General features: G+C 39.8%; 2 protein-coding genes across 2 annotated transcripts in view; one reads left to right on the plus strand and one right to left on the minus strand.

Annotated features, from left to right (window-relative positions):
* Positions 1 to 3990: 3990 nt before the first annotated feature.
* On the plus strand, positions 3991 to 8423 carry klf5b (Kruppel like factor 5b). Its single transcript, XM_026143744.1, has 4 exons — positions 3991 to 4308; positions 5131 to 6061; positions 6178 to 6237; positions 6588 to 8423. Exons 1-4 carry the CDS (start codon positions 4129 to 4131, stop codon positions 6764 to 6766), a joined length of 1350 nt encoding a protein of 449 aa, XP_025999529.1. The 5' UTR covers positions 3991 to 4128; the 3' UTR covers positions 6767 to 8423.
* A 3549-nt stretch (positions 8424 to 11972) lies between these two features.
* The window catches only part of klf12b (Kruppel like factor 12b), a 36597-nt gene continuing 28910 nt past the window's right edge, over positions 11973 to 19659 (minus strand). The window contains 2 exon segments of the mRNA XM_026143745.1: positions 11973 to 13938; positions 15528 to 15685. Coding sequence (XP_025999530.1) covers positions 13757 to 13938; positions 15528 to 15685 — 340 coding nt within the window. The 3' untranslated portion in view covers positions 11973 to 13756.

Genomic DNA, 19659 nt, shown 5'->3' on the forward strand with positions numbered 1-19659 from the left:
GCTGTACCCAGGCAGGAGGAATTACTGGAGATCACTGTCTCTTTGTTCACTTCACTTTAGCCACACGGTGATATGAGAACACAGAGCGCTGCTGCTGCTGCTGTGCCGCCGCCACTGCCTCGTAACGTTTCAACTGGCAGATGAATTCTTTCAGTCTGGCTTCGCCCTCTCCCTTTCTCCCTCACTCTCCCAAGAACAACGAGGAGGTTGTCTGTCCAAGGGCACACCTGTAAGGTGCAGACCCTCGACAGGCTTACCTCAGTGGCCTCTCCTGCTGTACTCAAAAGGCAATTATTCCTCTCAGAAGATAGAGCACTGTCAACTTCAAACAGAGGACATTCTTTAGGCAGATTAGGCGAAAATTATGTTTTATTATTTGGGCCCTGAAGAATGAATTGGACTCTATTTGGCCGTCTTTGTGGTGAAATCTAAGACAGTTTAAATGGCAGAGGTATGTTTGGAGTCAAGGTAATACTCTGGTGTCTTTATGAAAGGGCAACAGAGAGGATCAGATTAGAAACTGAACAGCGAGAGTCTTTCAGTGCGGCTGTGCTATCATCTCTGTCTTCTTGTCCGTGCCTGTAGAGAGGTTAAATTAAATGGCTGTAATAAATGTTTTGGTCTTGCTGATGTGGTATGGCTGGCTATCAAACAGAAACACTGTGGAGAAATGGCATGGTGGAAGATCAGAGAGAGGAACAAATGGAGGGTGGGAGAACTATGTCAGCACATTACCAACATTAGAAACGGACTTGTTTTCACTTAAACCTCAATTATAATGGTGGCTCCAGAAACAATTATATTGATGAATGCTTTCTTAGTTACTGTAATTAAATTATTCCATTTAATTAACGAATTATATTGAATTTCTCCCTAGAGGACGGCATTAGCCTCATCTGCTGTTTTACAAACAGGAGTACTCTAATGTTGTGTGCTATGGAAATGATTACTAATGCCTAATGAAACTGTGTCAGATCAGATAAATGCTGTGCACAGTCAACAAGCCAAGCTTGTAACACAGCCAAACTTGAGACAAAACAATAAAGCCAAAGAAAAAATTATTGATTGTATTTTTTCAAGGGCAGGCTTTGTAAAGCTGACATCAAATGAATTATAATGCAGAGTGCCTGCTTCATGTTTTAAAGACTATATAGAAAGTCAAAGAGAATTTGCATTAAGCAGGTTTTAAAAACATAATTGTCCTTGCACCAGTTCAGTCAAGTCAAGCTTTTAATTTACAATGAAAATAACCAGTGATTTAAAATTAACTTTACGTGTCTAGTTAAAAAACCACCCAGATTTAAAAAAGAAAGAAAGAAAAGGTCTTGCTTTAAAAAATTAGTAGCACTAAATTAAAGTGTGGATTTACTGCATAAAATGTCAACCCACTGCCCATTACACTCGTGTGTGTGTGTGTGTGTGTGTGTGGGGGGGGGGGGGGGGGGGGGGGGGGGATTATACACTATATAAAACTACGTAGAAAGCACACAAACTCTGATGGTTCTGCAGTACAAAGCTACACTATGTAAATGCACAAATGAGGAAAAAAGATATCCAACTGCAGCTGACCATTGCCCTCTGGTGGGTGTGAAAAGCACCTGCTTGAAGATGACTAAATATAGAGGGTAACTTAGATTTGTTTGTATTTCTTGTGTTGCAAATTTCACAAGAGCTCAGATTATTCAAGACAAGAAACAAGCACAAATAAACACAATTTATACCAGTTACACAAAAACAAACCAGCTAATTTATTTCTTATTAAGCTGTTTCGTTTCAAAGGAAGAAAAAGAAAGAAAGCACGAAAACGTTAATCCAACAGTAGTAATGTGATGCATGTGTTTATTGTCCGATCCCATTTTGGCTTGGCCATATTAGTCCATGTGAAAGGAGACAGGAGTTGTGATGCTGTAAGCACATACCGTGCATTCTCTGTCCTCCGCTGTGCAGTTGTTGGGCATATTGTGAGGTTTTAATACGAGGGATATGGCGGAGGGCTCGGCTCACATTCACTGTACAGGAAGAGCCAAGAATGACAGTTGCTCCTCTTGCAGCTGAGACATCCATGGATTTATATTGCACTTTTAAAGGTCAGCACATGACAGGCAATCAGTCAGCTCCCAATTGGATGATCAGCAGTCATTTGAATATGTTTCTAAAAAACTTTTCTCATTATTAAAAAATCTGAAATTGCAAGCATTTTCTTGGGGGTGACTCATCCTGATGTAGGTAAGAGTTTAAAAGCCACCCTTAATATTATGATCACACCATCTTATAAAATATACATAGAAAAAAATCTTTGATAATGGTTATCTTAAAATGCAAAAGGTAAGATGATTTCTTAAAAGAAAAAAAAAGACTTTGCTGTAAGTTAAGAGAAAGCCATAAGATGAAAAAGCAGAGGCAATTTAGAAAACCATAAAGACTTTAAAAGAAATCTCTAATAATTGTGAAATAAAGTGCAAGAGTCAATATGACTTTTGTGTAATATTAAATAAAATTGCTGTATACATTAGAAACATGTTTTCCTCGTATATTTTGGCTTTCAAATATGACCATATGTAACCCGAGCGATTCTCATATTTAAAGCATGTTCAGTCAAGCCTGCAATGGGTGTAGTTACAACATTTTAATAAGAGGACTCAAACTGCCTGAAGGTGAAAGTGGATGGGAGTGGCAATAAATGTCACATTAAAAGAAATCCTAACACACACTGAGGTTTCATATATATATATATATGTGTGTGTGTGTGTGTGTGTGTGTGTGTGTGTGTGTGTGTGTGTGTGTGTGTGTGTGTGTGTGTGTGTGTGTGTGTGTGTGTGTGTGTGTGTGAGTACATATATATATATATGTGTGTTTGTGCCAAATTGTGGCACACCCATATTTCCAGTTCAAGCATGCTCCCGTGGAACCATCATAGGTAGCATAATATACACAGTGTATTATGAGGGGTGTGTGTGGGGTGGTCGACAAGTCAATTCTGTTTTGTTAAGCTGAGTTATAAAGCTGCTGTCACTGATCTCGAGTGGGCTGAAGGCTGTAATCTCCTTTATTTCTGGGCCAAATCCAAGAAAATACAGTAAAGAACAAAAGCAAGTTCCTCCAGGGTCACATTTCCAAGTCTTTAGAGTGCAAAATGAATACAGGACTGGAAGTTTAGCAGGGATTGCCGCAGGACGAAGTTCAAACACCTGCAGGTTAAAGTACAGTACAGTTAATCGGTGCTAAAACGCACAATGGCGTACGCTGCATTTGATTGAAATGCTGAGCTATTTTGATGGAAACATGCGTAGCCTGTATATGCGCGCAGGCTTCGTCGCTGGCTCAGGAATGTTGGCATCAAGTATGCAGTCCTGACAGACAGCTGCACTGCAGTGGCGTTTTTAACATGCCACACCAGGACACAAGCCTGCAGGATCCTCTGTCTCTGAACAAAATCAGAGAGTGCGTGAAGAAATTAGAGCGAAACTACTGGCGAAGCGAGACGCAGAGAACTCACCAGTTTGACTCTATCTGTGGGGATGTTAGAGTTAAAAAGATTGCTGAATTTCCTTTGAAATTTGAGAGAGAAAAGAAAACCATGTGTATAATAAAATATTTCCCCTCAGAAGTCTGTGTCCAGTTTGAAAAACTTGCAGCTTTTATAAAAGCGTAAGAAGCAAAGCATTCTTTTTAAGTATGACCCTGCGGGGTTCTGCACCGACTCCATCAACGAGTCACTGACTCACTTTACTCTAATGTCTGCGAACTGCGCCTGTAAACCGCTCCTTCATGCTCACAAACACTTGACACCTTATTCTCTCGCAAGTGACTCTTTAATCACTAATCCCCAAGAGTTTTGGCGTTATTTCCACCCTCTGCCATTTCACCCCATCACACAACCACAGTATTCATTACACTAGGTGTATCGCGATCGGCTGGTTGCCCTGTTTATTTTGTACATGTTCAGCCCCGCCCTGCAGACGCGCTGATATCACGCAGTTGCGTAATTTGACAAGCCAGCGCAAAATAGGGAGAATGAGCGTTTGACAGCTGCCGTTTTCCTGCTACAGATTTCTTCGAAACAAAAGAACACTTATGCTGCATTCATTCGCTAAAGATTTCGGATAGTTGCCCAGAATCTCTGCTTGCATGGCCGCTGCCGTGAGGAATAATAATGTTTGGGTTGCTCCGCGGCAGGACGCGCAGTTCCTCCAGAAAACCTCCGCACCATTGACATCCGACGGTCTTAGAGGTGAAGATCATGGACAAGTGCTCTGTAACACGAGGGATGCCATCCCGGGAACTTCCTCCTTCCACGATTACAATTTGGTAGGGGCTCGTATTATTATTATTATTTTCTTTCCCCGTCTGCCTCTCAGCATCACAGGCTTTACTGGTGTCAGCAGGTTTAACGCAGGATTACAGTGTGTTGCTGATCAAAGCAAAAAAAAAAAAAGAAAGAAAAAAAGGCTGTTTTCATTTAAAGATGTGACCCACGATACTGAAGGAAGGCCCGTGTAATTACAGCTAAATCCTGGGCTTTTAACCTCTGCATCGATGCTGCTATTTACTAACTGTTAAGAGGGGGAATTGCAAACAGGACATGGCTGGGATGTGACGCGTTGCTCCCGCTCCTGAAACAACTCCTGAGGAAGATGCATTGCCGTGCAGAGCAACTGCATGTTCTAATTTCAGCCATGTATTCTGAAACAGCTTAGCCTGGAGTGTTTTAGAAGGGCGTCTGCTGCTTGTAGGGAGGGGGTGGTGGGGGCGTCTTTGATGTGGATGGGTGCACACGAGTAGGCCCCAGCATGCATCCCAGATTAATTTACGTCAGTTACTTTTGTTATTGTCAGACTTCTAGTACCTTAAATGGGCAATAATGGGAAGTTCTGAATGTCTCTGATTTTTCATTAACTCTTGCCCCAATTAATATTTCTCCAAGTCCAAAGAAATAATGATATAAACAGATGAGTGCATGATGAGTGCTGACCTTGATAAATCTGAATGAAAAATGTCCTAAAACTAAGCAATTAGTGAGCTTGAATCAATTGCACAACACTTGTATTTCCTATTCTGCTGTCTTTACATCCACAGTAACAATCTTGCTACGACTCACCTGATCATTTTCCTCTGTTTTGCCTCTCCCAGGGTAAATCCGAGATGGACAGCTATTTGTATTCACAACCACAGGATGTAGTAAATTCCAAAATGATGTGCAGAGACAGCACCCTGGCTCTAGAGCCACCTTTCACTGAGGACTTTGCCTCCCCTTACAGCGTCAGCATGAGTTTGCTCCTTCCCGATGTCACATATCTGCACCCAGGCCTTTGCAGGACTGTCAGACAGATCAAAACCGAGCCAACAAACTCTCTGATGCATCCCGCGTGCCAGGGGAGCGGAGTATCGCCAGCAGTCTCTGAATACCCAGGGTTTTTTTGCGCAGCTGACACTGCAAGTGGTAACTTCGTCATCAAGCAGGAAGTGCCAGATTTCCAGGACGTTCCCCTATTTCAGCTTTTGAACTCTGATCTGGAACAGCTCATTCACAGCTCGCAGGTGAACCCCATCCCCATAGCCCCGTTAAGCATTCCCACTGGGAATGTTCATGCTGGCCCAGTCCCGAATTCTACGAAACCTGCGAGCAGCTTGCAGAACGAATGTTTTTCATTTAATCGACGCGTGGGCCATCAGCCAGGATCAACCTATCTGCCACCTTCTCCGCCAAACTCTGAGCCCTCAAGTCCAGACAGGGGCAAAGGAGTCCTTCACAACCTCTCCCCACCTCCATCCTACGAAGCCAGCATCGCCTCTAAGTTAAATTTTGAGACCCACAATTCCATTGACCTTGGACAGACACCCAGCATAGCTCCAATCCAAAACCAAGATCAAATTTCCACGTCTGGATTCATCCAAAGTTCAGGTTCTGGACCAGTACAGCGTTCAAGCCTGACACCAGTTCAAACAACGTCGGGTATTGGCCCGCTGTCCCCGGTGTTGGCTCAGTCGGCTCCAGTTAAGTACAATCGAAGGAATAATCCTGATCTGGAGAGACGGCGGATTCACCACTGTGACGTCCCAGGTTAAGACTTCTGTTCGGTCTCCATAACAACAATTAATTTGAGTTTAAATTTTGTCAACATTAAAAAAGATATAAAATGCAAGTACTTAATGTGCTCTGTCTGTTTGTTTTTACAGGCTGTCAGAAAGTATACACAAAGTCATCTCACTTAAAGGCTCATCTGCGGACGCACACAGGTAAAATGTTCTGAGTTGCACTTCTTATTTTTGGATGAAATTGGTGACGTTGCCAGGCAGAAAAATTGCACTTGGCTTGCAGATGCATTCTGTCTGCTGACAGACCTGGCCCACATCTCACTGCTGTCAAATCACATAAACCCGCAGCTCTCATAAAGAGAGCAGGGACGACGACAGGACATGGTGTGATTTATGACTCACAGTTGTGGCTTAGTGTGAGTTTGTTTTTTTTAATTGGATGGAGTAGTTTGGTTTTTTTTCTTGCATAACATTAAATATTGAAGGAATTCAAATATATTTAAATATATAATGACTGGCTACCTTTATTCTTCAACTTCTTCCCGATGAAGGTGAGAAGCCGTACCACTGTTCCTGGGAGGGATGTGAGTGGCGCTTCGCCCGCTCTGATGAGCTGACACGCCATTACAGGAAACACACCGGGGCAAAGCCTTTTCAGTGTGGAGTGTGTAACCGCTGTTTCTCCCGCTCTGACCACCTGGCCCTGCACATGAAGAGACACCAGAGCTAGAAACCTCTTCCTATAAAAACATCAATCTTCCTTTCCTGTTTTTTGTTTTGTTTTGTTTTTTTTGGACAAAATACCATCATATGCATATCAGCAAATAAACATGTTAAAAACTGTGAAACTTATTTCACTCACTCCAAAAGGGGCAGATAATCTTAGCAGTGCTGGCCCACAAATACGAATAATAATAATGTAAAAAAGATCAAATATTATGGTTGCCTTATTTTTTTTCCACACAAATGCCTCAGTTTAGGGGATGTTTGCATAGGTATTAGTAAAAAGAACAAAAAAAAAAAAACATAATGTAATAACATAACTATAATGTATCTTTTTTAAGATTTTATTTTAATTCTACACAAAAACATTTTGAAATTTAAATTTTATATTTAGGTGTTTTCATTGTACACATCATATCACTCACGTGTCGTAGGGGCATTTATTTAGTATGCTGCAAACTGCTACACTGTAAGTGCAGATATCTATGTATGCTATTAGCCGGAGGGAGGACGATGTTGTTGCAGCTAGTAGGTCAAAGGGTTGGTTGTGCATTTGTGTAATATAGAAAGTGAAAGCACTTAAGTTAAAGTTGCAGGAAAGCAAGTTGCAGAGTTTTCTGAAGCGGTAGCAGGAAGAATAAACATTGAGGGGGTGATGGGCATTGTTTGTGAGCCATGTGGTGATTGCATTGCTTACAACATGAGGACACTTGGTATGAGATATTAAGCGTTGAATGACCAGCACGGTGAATGATCTTTATCTGTGCTCTGACACTGTAACATACACATGGTCCTTACAGAGAGGGTTGTCTTTTTTTTTTCTAAGTGCAGCAGATGAATCCAAATGTTGCATCTTGATTTTAGGATTTCTGTGAACACTTTCCACTACTGTGGTGTTTAACTTTCAGCGAGATCTCATTTTATATTAGGAATTCGAAGTGCTGAAACAATTTACAATATCTTTGGGAACATTTATTTTCTCTCTCCTGTCCGTTGTCATCGTGGAGAAATCAAAACAATTTGACACTTAATGTTTTCAGTGTGAACATCTATGAAAGTTGATGGTTTCTTTGACTTCTCTCCAAATATCAAACACCTTTTTGAAAGTGCCTTTAACTGCTTAGTTGTTGCTGTTTTTTTTGAATGAATGAATGAATGAAAAACGAAGCTGCCCCTGCCTGTTAAAACCATCGACTATGTTCCTCTTAATTTCCACAATGTAACATTAATAGAAATCTCTATTACCTGACCAAATTTGAATATGGCTTAGCAAAAACTAATTTTAAAGTTTCTGTTATTTAAGATGTATATATTTTGTATCTGCTGTTTTAAAATAAAAATAAAAAAGAACCATGTATTTCTTTTGGATTGTATTACAGTTTAAAATTTTCCTTTTTTAAAATAAATTAGGTTTGTTTATTTTTGTTTTACAAAGTACAAAAAGGATTAGATTACGCCGCTACAGTCGACGCTGTTACGAGTTTATCCAGCCAAGAAAGAAGCGCAGCGAATTATTGCAATACTGTTGAATAAATAAATATGCACAAAGGTCAGAGGTTTGTGTCAAAGCTGAAACATTAACATGTAGCCTAAACTGATCAAATGTCCAATGGAGCTGTGTGTCCCTCACGGTGCAAATAAAGATGTTTTGTGTTGAATATTAACTTTTGAAATGTCTGATAATTTATTCACAACATTTAAAAGGTTTACTCTAGCCATATGTCTCCATGCTAAATCTGGAGAAAACGCTGGCTAATGCTAATCTTTTGTTGCTTGCAAAGCGGGAATATTGCACGTTATTATATAATTTTACACCACAGCTTTTGCTTTCAGTGAACCTTGCTGGTATTGAATAAGAAATAGCACAAAAACAGGCATGGCAATGTTGATCGGTTTTTGCTTTAGAAATTCTGCTTTTTATGCAAAATAGGAGGGAAAAAGATTAAAGGTGGCTCATTGACACCATTATTTTTTAAGTTACAAGCTGAAAATACAGATAGTTTTAGAAGGATAATAAAAAGAACTCATGTAGCACCTTTGTAGTCTGTCTAACTTTCCCAAGGACACTTGCCAGCTGGAGGAGCCAGTTTTTCTGGAATTTGCTAATTAGTCCAGACCACACCCCGATTCATGACTTTCCTTTTTAACAATCTGGTGTAATCAAAACAAAACAAGTCATTTTCTTGGTTTCTCTTGGAAGGTGTCCCTAACATGAGTCATAGCAAAGCTTTTGCAAAAAGTACCAGGAGAACCTGTAAAAGCCACAGAAGGTGTCTGAGCTTGTCCTGGGTGCAGAGGAACTCCTGAACTCTTCTGAGGATTATTTACTAGTGTAAGTCCCCCCCCCCAGCCCTCCTCCCAGTGCTTTACATTACTTACGGTACAGTAAAGCCCACATAACTCAGACTCTAGTGAGTGATAAATCATTCAGGTGAGATCCTGCACAGTAAAATGCTTAGTGGAGTGGGAATTGATTGTAATCATCTCAATCCGTTGCTGCCTGACAGAAACATTCATCCAGACCTCGTTATAATAGAGCAGAGGACAGGAAGTACAGGGTGCATTCTTTTAGCTGAAACCTTTTCTCAGAAAAGGCTTGTTTGAGAATACCAGGTCTTAAAATACTACTCTTTGTTGATACTACATAAGAACAACAAAGCATGTGATATTACACCGAGGTACACAATGTTTTAGTTGGACGATTCAAAACGTCTTTTTCCGCTTCCAGTAGCGGTCCGATGAACTTTGCGTACAGACCACTGTACTGTTGTTCAGCTACGTCTTCCCTAATAGCGAGATTAGTTTTCCGAATGCCAGCGAATGGGAGTTCTCGGATGTCTAAGTGACACCGAAACCACATTCCACCCATCTCAGTCATAGATAGCAACTGGCTCCGTCCCAGTCTGTTACATACAAAATGCAACTTTATTAACCTTCATGCCTCCATTCATATTAATATACATGTATATGTTTGAACTTATTTTAATTTCACAGCTCCATCCATATGAAAAATACAGAGAAAAAGGCAAAAACACTGACTGGATACTTAAACAACTCTCGGAGAAAAGGAAGCAAAAAAAAGTGTAACAGGAGAAAAAAAAAGAGTACATCTGTTGTTGAAGTTTTGAAAAATATCAGGATTAAAAATTTCTGTTACAGATGTGGAATTCCATGAGCAGAATCTCCCTTTTTGAAGCGATGTTGAGCAATATCACATTTTTCTTTACGGTAAGAATGAAAAGATCTGAATATATTTACACTACACTCACTTTACATAAATACAGGAACAACGATTACTGTACGTAATATCAGCAAACTTGAAACAAAGGCATTGGCTTCACTACCTAAATTTTCAAAACCAGGAAAATCAAAAGCAGATGTTATACAGAAAGTAAAATATATATTGAACTGACAGAAACTGCAAGATAAGTATTCATTAAGAGAGGTGTGACTGCTGGAATCCCAGTCACAGGATTTTTTTTCCTTTCTTTTTTTTTTTCTTTTTTCCTGTGAGTATGATTCCTCATCATCTTCCATGGAATCACTATGTTGAATTGATGTGTTGAAGCTGAAACACCAAGAGACCTTTGTAACTCGGTTTTGTTACCCTTAGAGGAAGTGACTTATTGCAAGCAAAGTAATAATGTGTGCTATAAACAGCCTGTGAAAGTGTTATGGGAAGATGCTGCATTGTACACAATGGTATAAGGCTCAGTGCGAAAAGAAAGTTCAACATTAGAGGTCCGACTTGCATAATGTTGTCTGTGCTTCTTTTTTCCCCCCCAGAATTCGTGGTTTTCTCGTTTGAAATTTATTAATCCAAGCACGCGTGCTGAAATCGAAGCTCTGCACAGAGCAGCTGATATTACAAGTTTGTGATATGAGGCACTAGTCATTATTATTATTGCATAACTTTGACCCTGGTTACCGTAACAAAATTATGCTTTAAAATATGAGGAAAGAGATGCTGAAGGGAAATACAATACACCCTGTCCTATGGAGACACCATCTTCAAGTCAAATTGAGATTTTCAGAAATTGGTGTATTAAGGCATGCAACGTCATATACTGAATACAGGAGTACATGTGTCGCTGATATGTGCTTGATCGGTAGAATTTCTTGTCGGGTATAGCAAAATAGCAACACAGGGAATTGTGTACCTTAATACTGTGTATAAATAATTGGTCGATTCTAGCAAACACTGGTTCAGCCTTGGGAACTGAAAAAAATGATTTGATCATGAATGTGTTTAACCACAAACCAAAGAGAAAATAAAAAGCAAACTGTTCTATAACATCACATATGATCATTTACATGATGAATACCATTAGCCCCATTTCACTGTATATCAAATTAGATAAATTACAGTCTCTGAAAAAAGACTTTACATGTATAAATGTATTTCCTGCATCTACTAATCAAAAGCCCTATTTTTCCAATGTATGTACAGGCTGTAGAACTTTGTAATAAGTTTTATCTTCACTATCACATATATTACAACATTTCAAAATGTCCTTTGTACAGAAGAGAAAGATTTATATGCAAATGAAGACGTGCCCCTCAATCATAAAAACGCTCTAATACATTATAAGGATGATAAAATACGATGATGATTATTCGCTTATAAATTGACATCTGAAATAAAATCATTTGAATATCATACGAAACAAACAAACAAGGTGCTGATATGGTTTTGCCAAAATGCTAATACAACTGGGCATAATGTCGTGCACAAACAATACAGATAAATAATGACAACATGCGTTCTCCAACAAACCGAGAAGGGCGTCGCACGCTTCCGTGCGGAAATTGCTTCCTGGATTTGGCTGTTTTACTGAAAGTGAGAATGTGGAATCCAAGTTTGTGCATTAGCGTGCAAGTGTATGGATTTCAAGGTACCGTAATCGAAAAGGTTAACATTTTTCTTTTTTACTGGCCTAGGTCCAATAGATGCATTTGGCAGCATTATCGAATAACATTGGTTGGCCTGATATTTTATGTCCGAAGCTTTTACGTAGCATAAAGAGCGCTGGAAATACTTGCAAAAATGTCCGTTATTAGGTCTATAAAAATATATTTTTAATTGAATTTCCTGATTAAGGTTAAGTGATGCTTTCCAATAAATATATCTCTGCCGGAAACTGCTTCTAAAAGGTACTCCTGCTGTGAATACAAACACACACACAGAAAAAAAGAACGGAAAAAAACAGTGTGCATGTATTTGTGTATGCATGTGTGCAATTCCTGCATTTTTCTGCTTTTTACATGACCAAATCTCAGGTAAATCAGACATAAATCATAACTTATATCTGGTCTGAGGCGATTTCAAGTGACTTTGTTTGTGTTTGAGACAAACAACAGGAATAGAAATGATACATGTGGAGACAATCACCAGCTGGGAGACATCAGATTAGAAACCAGTCAGTAACGGAGGGAGTTGCGGTACAGAGCGTGAGGAGGTGGCCAAGCTGGGAACTTCTCCTCGGATATTGACATCAGCAAACAGAACAAAGAGGAGGTTTAATGTTCCTTCCCATCACTTTGTTCAGAATGTATTGCTCTTCTGTATTGTACACCAGGTGCCACACTATCCCTGTAACACTTCAGCTGGTGTCAGTGTCATTTTATGGACAAGTGCTGCGGTGCTGTGCAAAACCACAACACAAATTCCTTTTTTTTCTGTTAAACCCAGCTGAAATGACTTTTTCTTTTTAGAAAATGAGAAATGTCAGGACACAATAAAAGTCTGTAAGGTGCCTCTATTTTTTCACATACTGGAAATCTCCTCTGATTGTTCAGTTCACTGTACATGAGGGGTTGTATTTTCTGAGTCAAACATAAGCAATAAGCAGGCATTAAAAAAGAAGCAAAACCCAATAAACAAAACATTTTTATACTGAAGTATATTTATCCTTTAAGATTGCACTTTACTGATTGCTAATCACAGCTCAAAATCCACCAGATTTTTTTTTTCCTTTTTCTAATAAATGCTTTGAAGAGGCTCAACATAAACATAAAGAACAGCACTGATGAGATTTGGAGTTGTCCGGCCATGTGAGTGGATCATCAATGGTGTGTGCTGGTGCGATGATATGCAAGTCCTATTTCCATTTATGAAAACAGGCATTGAATGACTGAAAAAGTGGAGGTGCTGATGAGGTTGATCTTTTCGGGTTGTGGGCATTTGAGTCTATCTTGATTACAGTTTGCAGGCGATGAGAGAGGTGAAAGTCCAACCTTCTTTTAGCTTCTACAAGGGATGCCTCAGATCTAAGAGCAGAAGCCAACAGGAAAATGAAACCACTTATGATTAAATGGTGCCCCCTGCTGGTCACAAATCAGACTCACACAGGGGGGCGTGGTGAAAAAACACTACCTGTAACTTCAACTACCGGTACATCCAAGTCCGTTCCCGTGATCCAGTCGAGGCCAAACTTCTTCCTGCACACACAGGAAATCCATTCCTTACAACGGGGTCTTTCACATTATGAATGCTGGAAAAGCAGCCGTTTGGAACAATAATGAAAAGAAAGACACCAAAACAAAAAAAGACACAGTTGCAATTGCATTATACTTTTTTTTGTCCAAATAAAGAGTTAATCTTAAAAATCAAAGTGAAACATTTACGAACAGTGCTGTAAAAGACAGTTCCCTATTATACTCCAAGCAAAGACAAAAAAGATCCTGCCGTCTCTTCGTTCCAAACCAAAGAGGATCCAGAAGTGACCCTGTTTTGTGCTCCTCAAGCTCTGTGCACCTTCATCCATCAGTCTTCTCTGTCTCCGTCTTCTCTCCTTATGAAGGATGAGGGCATGTGTGCGTCTGTGTCTGTGCGTGGGTGTGAGTGTGATAGTGTGTGTGTGTGTGTGTGTGCGCGTCCAGGCCGGCTGAAAACATTCACAGGGAGATCCCGCTCCCCTGGCTGCCTGTGTATGCATGTGAGTGTGTGTCTTTTCGTTGACCTCTCCATCTCTCTCTTTATCGCGCTCCGTCTGATTCACACCAGCATGTGTCTCCGTCGGTGCAGGGCCAAGTGGTCAGATCTGGAGAAGCTGCGGTCACAGTCTGCACACTTGAAGGGCTTCACCCCTGTGTGTTTCCTGTAATGCCTCGTCAGCTCATCAGAGCGGGCGAACTTCCAGGTGCAACCGTCCCAGGTACACTTGTATGGCTTTTCACCTGGAAAGGAAGTCAGAAAACACAGTCCATGTTCAGTCGCATTTCCGGCAAATTAATTGGGAAAATCTGCACTTGATGAGTGATAATCCATGAATTACTGCTAACCTAATGTCCACTTTGGTAGTGCACGTTTCAAGAATCTATATAACTCACTAAAATGGTATGGATGTCTGATGAGATATTATTGAAAATATTTAAACACAAAAAAATTACAGGAACATATAAGTCACGCATCAGATTTCGACAGGGAAATATTCAATTTGAAAGTCTTCACTGAAAGACTGTGGAAGCACAAAATGATGCAAAAGCCTGGATTCAAAGTCACGGCAAAAAAGAAACATGAATTTGATCAAGTGTTATCTTAATATTCTGAGCAGTCTATACTGTTGGACCTCAAACTGGCTTTAAAGTCTATATGATTTCCAGTGAATAAACAGCAAATTGCTGTATATTGGCTAAACAACTGATATGCTATATTCTATAACAGGCCAGGAGCCGACACCTTTGCTACCCATAAGTCAAAATTTAGGGTTATTATCTGAAAAATTTCAAATCTCAAAAAGTTGCCTTTCTAACTCAAACCTCTGAGAAAAATCACTCAAAATTTAGAAAATAACTTGAAATTTCCAAGTAATTAAATTGAAATTTGGAGAGAATAACCTCAAATTTTGACTTTAGATGGCAAAATGTGTCTTTTTTTTTTTTTTTTCCATAGAAACCTTGTCAAATACAAAAAAGGTCTAATTGTGGACTGAGGTCAGAGACCTTTTACAGGGAAAAGCATTTTCCATTATCCTAACAGCTTAATGTTCACTGCTTGTCAGCTAGTGCGCTGGCTGAAAAGTCAGGCTTTGCAGCAGCCTGAGAGAAATGACTGATTTTATAATGTGAGGTGTCACAATCATCAAAGATCTACACGGTTGGGGTAATGAACGCAACATGCTTATTTCATTTGCATAAATGGTCTCCATATGTGTATATGCACTTAATCATGATATGCCACAGTTCTTTTCTTTTACGACTCTACTGCGAGGCCAATTCTTTAAATAATGCTTGACCATTAAAAAAAGTGTGCAGAGTAGTAACGTTCTTCTCAATGTGTGAACAGAATAATGTATAATTTCTTGTGTGGTGCTATAACGTTGTGCCAGGGAGCCATACAATTTACAATCCGTATACACCTTTTACTTAAAGCAGACTCTGAGGCTTGAAATGATTTAAGGAAGCTATAACTTCAGTGTCCGTCCACAACAACGGGAGATCGTTTCAGTAGGAACGGCTGTAATTGTTTTAGCACTTTTCATGAAATAAATCATGTTAAGGACAATTCAGCCTTCTCAAAAAGTAATTAAAATGTTCCAAGATGCCGTATGCTGTCTTGTCTTACTGCGTTCATGAGACAGATAAGAATAAGTTTAGCTGCTCAACGCTCTTCTTCTGTGAGTCAAAACTCTAAAGTGGTTTTCAGCAGTAACTTTCTCAAAATGTGAAATGCCACCTCACTTAGACTTAAACAAATAGCATTTAACAGCATCAAAATAAAATAACAGCATTTCACAACAACTGTTCTCACACGTAGATTTACTGACCTGTATGCGTCCTCCGGTGTGCTTTTAAATGCGAGCTTTTGGTGTACACCTTATTGCACCCCTCAAAGTCACATCTGTGGATTCTTCTCTTTTTGGAATCCGGTGACTCCGACCTCCGAGGACGCCGTATGCTGTCGATACTGAACGGGGACATGGAACTGCAAGGAGGACAAAAAGTAGCAACAGATAACATTATTAGAGTCTGATGATGTCTTTGTCTTCTTCCGTGATAAAGAGCAGTTGTTGAAAGTTTTGAAGAATAAGTCAGTCATTTTAATTAAAGTTTGCAGTGCATTTCAATTCAAAACCTGCTGAAGAATATTGCAGTGTTTATTTAACTTGCATTATTGCACCATTTACCATTTCAGTTTCAGTTTTCAGTTTTATTTGTCATATGCAAGTTAGCACAGGGTCAACATTGCAATGAAATGTGTTTGACGAGCAGCAGTCACTCAGCAGCATGGTACAGTAGAAGAAAATATAATAAAATATAATAAAATAAAATAATAAAAAAAATAGAAAAATAGTAAAGAGCAAAATATTAGAGAGACGTGGTAAAAGATAAAAGATGACTAAATATATATGTATCTATAAATATAAATATATGTACACTAGTGATTAAATAAGAAAATCTTGAAAAGAAATATGACGGGAGGGCAGATGGGATATTGCACAGGAATGAGCAGCAGAAAATTACAGTATTGCACTTTTTAAATATAAATATTAATAACAATAAAGTGGCGTGACCAGTGCAGATTAAACAGAGTACTTGTGAAGCTCCAAGGTAGCTTCTGAGTGCGTCCTGTGGAGTGTGTGTGTTTAAGTGTTGTGGTTGAGGTGTCGTATGGCTTGGTGGTAAAAACTGTTTTTAAGTCTTGTAGTCCGAGCAGGCAGACTCCTGTAACGTCTGCCAGATGGTAACAAGGAGAACAGCTGATGATGATTTGCAATAAAAGGTTTAAGTTTTTGTTTTATGCAACCAAAAGAACATAAAACATAACCGTCATACCGGCTGTAATGTCACTAGTTATTGTGTTAAGAGAGGAAAAGGTGTGTAGATAAAAGACAGACTGGTATTTACAGAGTGCTTTTGTGTGCTTAGTGAGAGCTCACTACGCATTTACACTGGAAGCACACAGTGCACAAAGACGTTCATACAGCACTTTGCTTTATGCGCTTGATCTAGAGCTCACAGTCACACAATTTGAGGTTCATCTTACCCAAAGACATTTCAACATGTCAGACTCTAGGAGTCAAACCACCAGTCTTCTGATTTGTGGATGATTTTGATGCCCTCAATAAGTACAACCATTTTATCTCTTTCTTGTAAAAAGTAGTGCGTTTCTAAACAGAATCAACATATATGTATTTTTGAAATGCAAAAAAAAAGACAGTATACAGTGAATATTGAAAGATAGACACGTTGAAGGTGGCAGAGCAGCAGCTTTGCCAGCAGGTGGCAGTGCAACTCTACTTAAGTACCTCTGAAAAAGTATGTAAGGTAAGAGGACTGATATTCGTATGGTTCCAATACTATTGTTAAAGCAAAAGTGGTGAGATGAAGAAGTTTTTGTCTTTTTTAAAATCTCTGTGTGAGTGATTTATGTACTCATTGCATTTTGGCATTTCCTCTCCAACAAGCAGTCAGTATCACCGTCTACTGTATTTGTCATTGTGAAGCAATGCTGCAAAGTGTGTGCCTGTGTCAGTGAGCATGTGTGTGCGGTTTCACATGCATGTCTGACTTGCCAGTGTTTGTGAGCGCAGTTGCAGAGTACAGTCATCATATCTGTAGTTAATCTGAATGTACTGTCATCTTTGTGTTCTGAAGGCAGCGCTGCACACAAGCACACAACCCAGAGAGAAATCCAGAAGGCAGCAAGAGGCGGTCAGAAGTTCATGCCTCGCCCATGATTGTTGACTGTGCAACAGTGAGCACCTTTTTACACAACACATGACTCGTGCACGCAGCCGGCAAACTGGCGAGAAAAAAACTGAGATACGATATTGAGCGAAAACAAGAACATCTCTGTTTTGTAAAGAGGGGAGGAGTGATATATTTGGGATATATTTAACAGGGTTCTCTGCTTATGCTGTGAGGCTCGGAAACAGGTAAAAGGTTGAAGTGGGTACAATTAAAGCAGAGTAGCGGGAGGAGGAACTGCTAAAATCATGTCAGAGGAACAGGGGCTGCCAGACAGGCCCTCCAGTGAACTGTCTCCACCGCACACAACCCACTTCCTGTCTCTCTGTCTTACACCAAAGCACAGTCAAATGCAGATACAGTATACACGCACAACAAAGATAAACACATAGCTATACGCAGGCTATATAAATACACTGAAACAGAAGCGCACGAATGCATACAGATCACCTGTTACTCTTGGCTTACTGCCAAACTGAAGCTGTACAGGAAATGAGCACACGGGTCAGATATGAAGTGAACTCCATTTCCCCTCTCATTTCTCTCTCTCTCTCTCTCACTCTCTAAGCTCAGGGAATATCGCACTGTAACGTGATGACAAAACAAATGAAGAATTTAAGACGAAGAGTTAAACTCCTTTTCTCAAAATGATTGATGAGTTTCCCGCATCACATATAATCTAGATGAAAATTTAGAGGGCCGTTTAGAGTCAGAGGTGCTGTAGAACTCTGCGTGTGTGTCTGCCCGGGAAAGTAAAGAGAAGAGCCAGTGGAAACACTCTGAGCTCAGACCATCGAGCAGATGAGGCGGATGTTTACATTCTGACTTCATCCATGAAGTGACTTCATGATTATGATATAATTTAGGAAGGTCTGAGTACAACAGCTTCTAAAACAAAGAACAAGCAACCATCATAAATTATTTCACCGAATACAACGCTGCTGCGTTTCAAGAGCTCAGTGACAGATTGGTGTAATCAGTAGTGGGAGTATTTATAGACGTTTTGTGCATCTGCAAAAAAAAAAAAAAAAAAAAAAAATTAAGTGAGAAATGTTCCAGTTCTCAAAGAAGAACGCCCATTGCTCACCACCGCTCACCAGTGACATAAAGGTAAACAGTGGAAAACTTCTAATCCCACTTAAATGACATTTTAATGATTCAAGTGAGGAAATTGGGTCACAACAAAAAAGCCAGTGAGCAGAATTCAGTGCATAATTGAAAAATAGCAATAGAAGTTAAAGGCTTAAAGAGAACTGAATATGAAATACTGTGACAGAGTTATTACTAGACCTACTGATTTAAGCTCCTGCTACACACTCACAATGAATACACGTACAGTCATGCGATTTGCCTGATTATTACTATTATATAATATATGACTATTTTGATAATCTGATAGATGTCAATTAAGAGCATTTACCAAGAAAAAAAGTGGCAGGAATTCGGTGCTTTTCAACGATAGCGTTGTAAACGCACAAGAAGTCTTCACTTTTACTACCTCATTATAGATGCACAAAGTAATTTTTCTCATTTTTAAAAATCTAATAATAATCCCAAATGCAAGAAAGCACACAAAATGTATCTCTTTGGATCTTTCATGCTTATAATGTAGTTCTTGTGTGACCGCGAATTGGTTATATTTTCTCATTAGAGCCCAGAGGAAAACTCACTCTGCCTTGAACCCTGAGTCACCGCAGCATAATGCTTGTATGAATGTGTCTGTTTGTGTCTCCCGAAGTAGCAGAAAGAAATGGGAAGTACAGCTGAGAATAATTTCAAACAGCGCTAACCTCTGTTTTTGTTCCTTTGTTTCCCCGTTTTTGGTTTTTTTTTTTTCCCCATCAGCATCCACTGGGCTCTACACATACGACAGAAAGACGGGGAGCATGGGGAATGAGTGTGTGTCACCTGCATTAGGGATTTCCCACAATACAAGCACAATACATATTTCTAACTCCTCACCCGCAGCGGGGTCACAACACCGGCTTGAGCACAGCAACAGCACGACCTGCTTCAAGGCACTGGTGGAATTATCAAGAAAACAGGAAAGGGAGTGCTCAAGTTTGTGTATGTGTGCGCTGGAACACTGCCCACCGGGCATTCCTGTACCTGTCCGAGGATACTACCCCTCACCTCGCCCACATCTCCTCCCTCCACCTGCTCTCTGGCCCCCCAGGTCCTTGGGGACTTGCCAGACTTCAACAGAGA

Source organism: Astatotilapia calliptera, chromosome 16, assembly GCF_900246225.1.
Source record: "Astatotilapia calliptera chromosome 16, fAstCal1.2, whole genome shotgun sequence".
NCBI classification, from domain to species: Eukaryota; Metazoa; Chordata; class Actinopteri; order Cichliformes; family Cichlidae; genus Astatotilapia; species Astatotilapia calliptera.